Consider the following 1,610-nt stretch of genomic DNA (forward strand, 5'->3'; position numbering starts at 1 on the left):
TAGTTTATAAACTATGACATTTATAAATGTAGGAATCATATGGTGAAAAACTGAGTTTGAAAAATAAATCTTTTTTTTTCTTATAAGAGGCTAAATAAAACAAAAATATTGGTGGTATTTTTTGACTGTGTAACTTTACAAACGGCACCCCATAAGGAACTGATCCAAGGTCAGCTCCAGGGTCAACACAGTGACAGGAGAGACATCATCAGACAGTTACTGATCAAAGTTAAGCATGCAGGCCGTGAACCCTCCAATCACAGCTTAGCCCCTGCAGCTCAGTGTGACAGAACTGCATGAAACGTGTGACAGCTTGTAGAGTCTGACAGTCAGAGATATTTAAGCCCTGCACAACCCGACCTGAAGTCAAACAAACCCACACAGATGTGTTGTGTAACAGTCTGCTGCGCAGCGACACACGGGAAGCAGGAAGGAGAAGCAAAGAGAAAGAGAAGAAGAAGCTGCAGGTCTGCAGACAGGCAGTGGGACGAGGAGRCCAGCAGATATGGGGTGAGACGGTTCGCCTGCAGTCTTCTGAGTGCACGTTGACCTCACAGGGACGTGCAGTACGTCACGTGAGGCAGGGTTTTGTTTGTAGACAAACATCAGCTGTAAATGTCAGCCTCACCTTGTCACAGGTGCAGTGCTTCCTGCCGGACAATTTCTCAAACATTTTCACTGTAGTTTTGCAGCCGTGTGTAAAAAAACGAGAGACAGGATGAACAAATATGTGTGATGTCGTCCGCCTCACTAACCAGCTGCTTTTGTTTTGTTTCTCAGTGAGTCTGCACTGTAAGATCCTGTGTGAAGATGAGTGGTGGGAAAAAGAAGAGTGGCTTTCAGATCACCAGCGTCACCTCAGATTCTTCCCAGCCCGCCTCTCCAGTCAGCCAGTCGTCACACAGCGTGGTCCGGATCGTCCAATCGGATCCCTTCTCCATCAGACACATTCAGGGAAGCTCCTCCCAGCCGAACACTCCCTCCCTGAGGAGAAAAAACATTTCCCACGATGCCCCAGGGCAGGGAGCGGGCTGCGCTTCTAGGTTCAGGGTTGTGAGGCTGACAGGGGGAGGATCTGGCCAAGGTGGGCGGAGCAAGTCATATAAGCGTGGAAGATGGACATGCATGGAGTTTATGGAGAGACCGGAACTGGCGGGGTTCAGGCGKGTGATGGACAGCATGAGACACGCCCATTCGCTGGAGTCTTTGGAGATGATTGGTCGGGACAGCGAAAGGGGCGGAGTCCACTCTCAGGACACCACCCACATTTTGGCTCAGCCGGTCAATGGTACTGACGGGATGGGGCTCGTTCTGAGGAGTGGGCCTCCATCCCCAACACACCAAGAACCAGACGGCATCCAGCTTCTTGACAGGGGAGGACCAATCAGAGCGCAGGGTTTAGACTCCACCCCCAGTCCTGCTTCACCTCGCCCACAAAATTTCCCCCGACCGTTACAGCTGGAAGTGGACGCCACAGGACGGGTACACACACACACACATGCACATAAGCACAAACACAACAACAAAGTATTGGTAACCATTATTCACTAAGAAAACAACTGAGTCAAATTTAAGTCTAACTGCAAACTGCAGTGTTATATATATATATA

At 49.5% G+C, this 1,610-nt stretch overlaps 1 protein-coding gene across 1 annotated transcript in view; it reads left to right on the top strand.

The window, feature by feature from the left end:
* Positions 1-426: 426 nt before the first annotated feature.
* The window catches only part of zgc:153012 (TSC22 domain family protein 4), an 18,814-nt gene continuing 17,630 nt past the window's right edge, over positions 427-1,610 (top strand). Inside the window, exons 1-2 of the mRNA XM_014027805.1 lie at positions 427-510; positions 781-1,482. Coding sequence (XP_013883259.1) covers positions 811-1,482 — 672 coding nt within the window. The 5' untranslated portion in view covers positions 427-510; positions 781-810. The remainder of the gene's footprint in view (positions 511-780; positions 1,483-1,610) is intronic.

Source organism: Austrofundulus limnaeus, unplaced genomic scaffold, assembly GCF_001266775.1.
Source record: "Austrofundulus limnaeus strain Quisiro unplaced genomic scaffold, Austrofundulus_limnaeus-1.0 Scaffold685, whole genome shotgun sequence".
Classification (NCBI taxonomy): domain Eukaryota; kingdom Metazoa; phylum Chordata; class Actinopteri; order Cyprinodontiformes; family Rivulidae; genus Austrofundulus; species Austrofundulus limnaeus.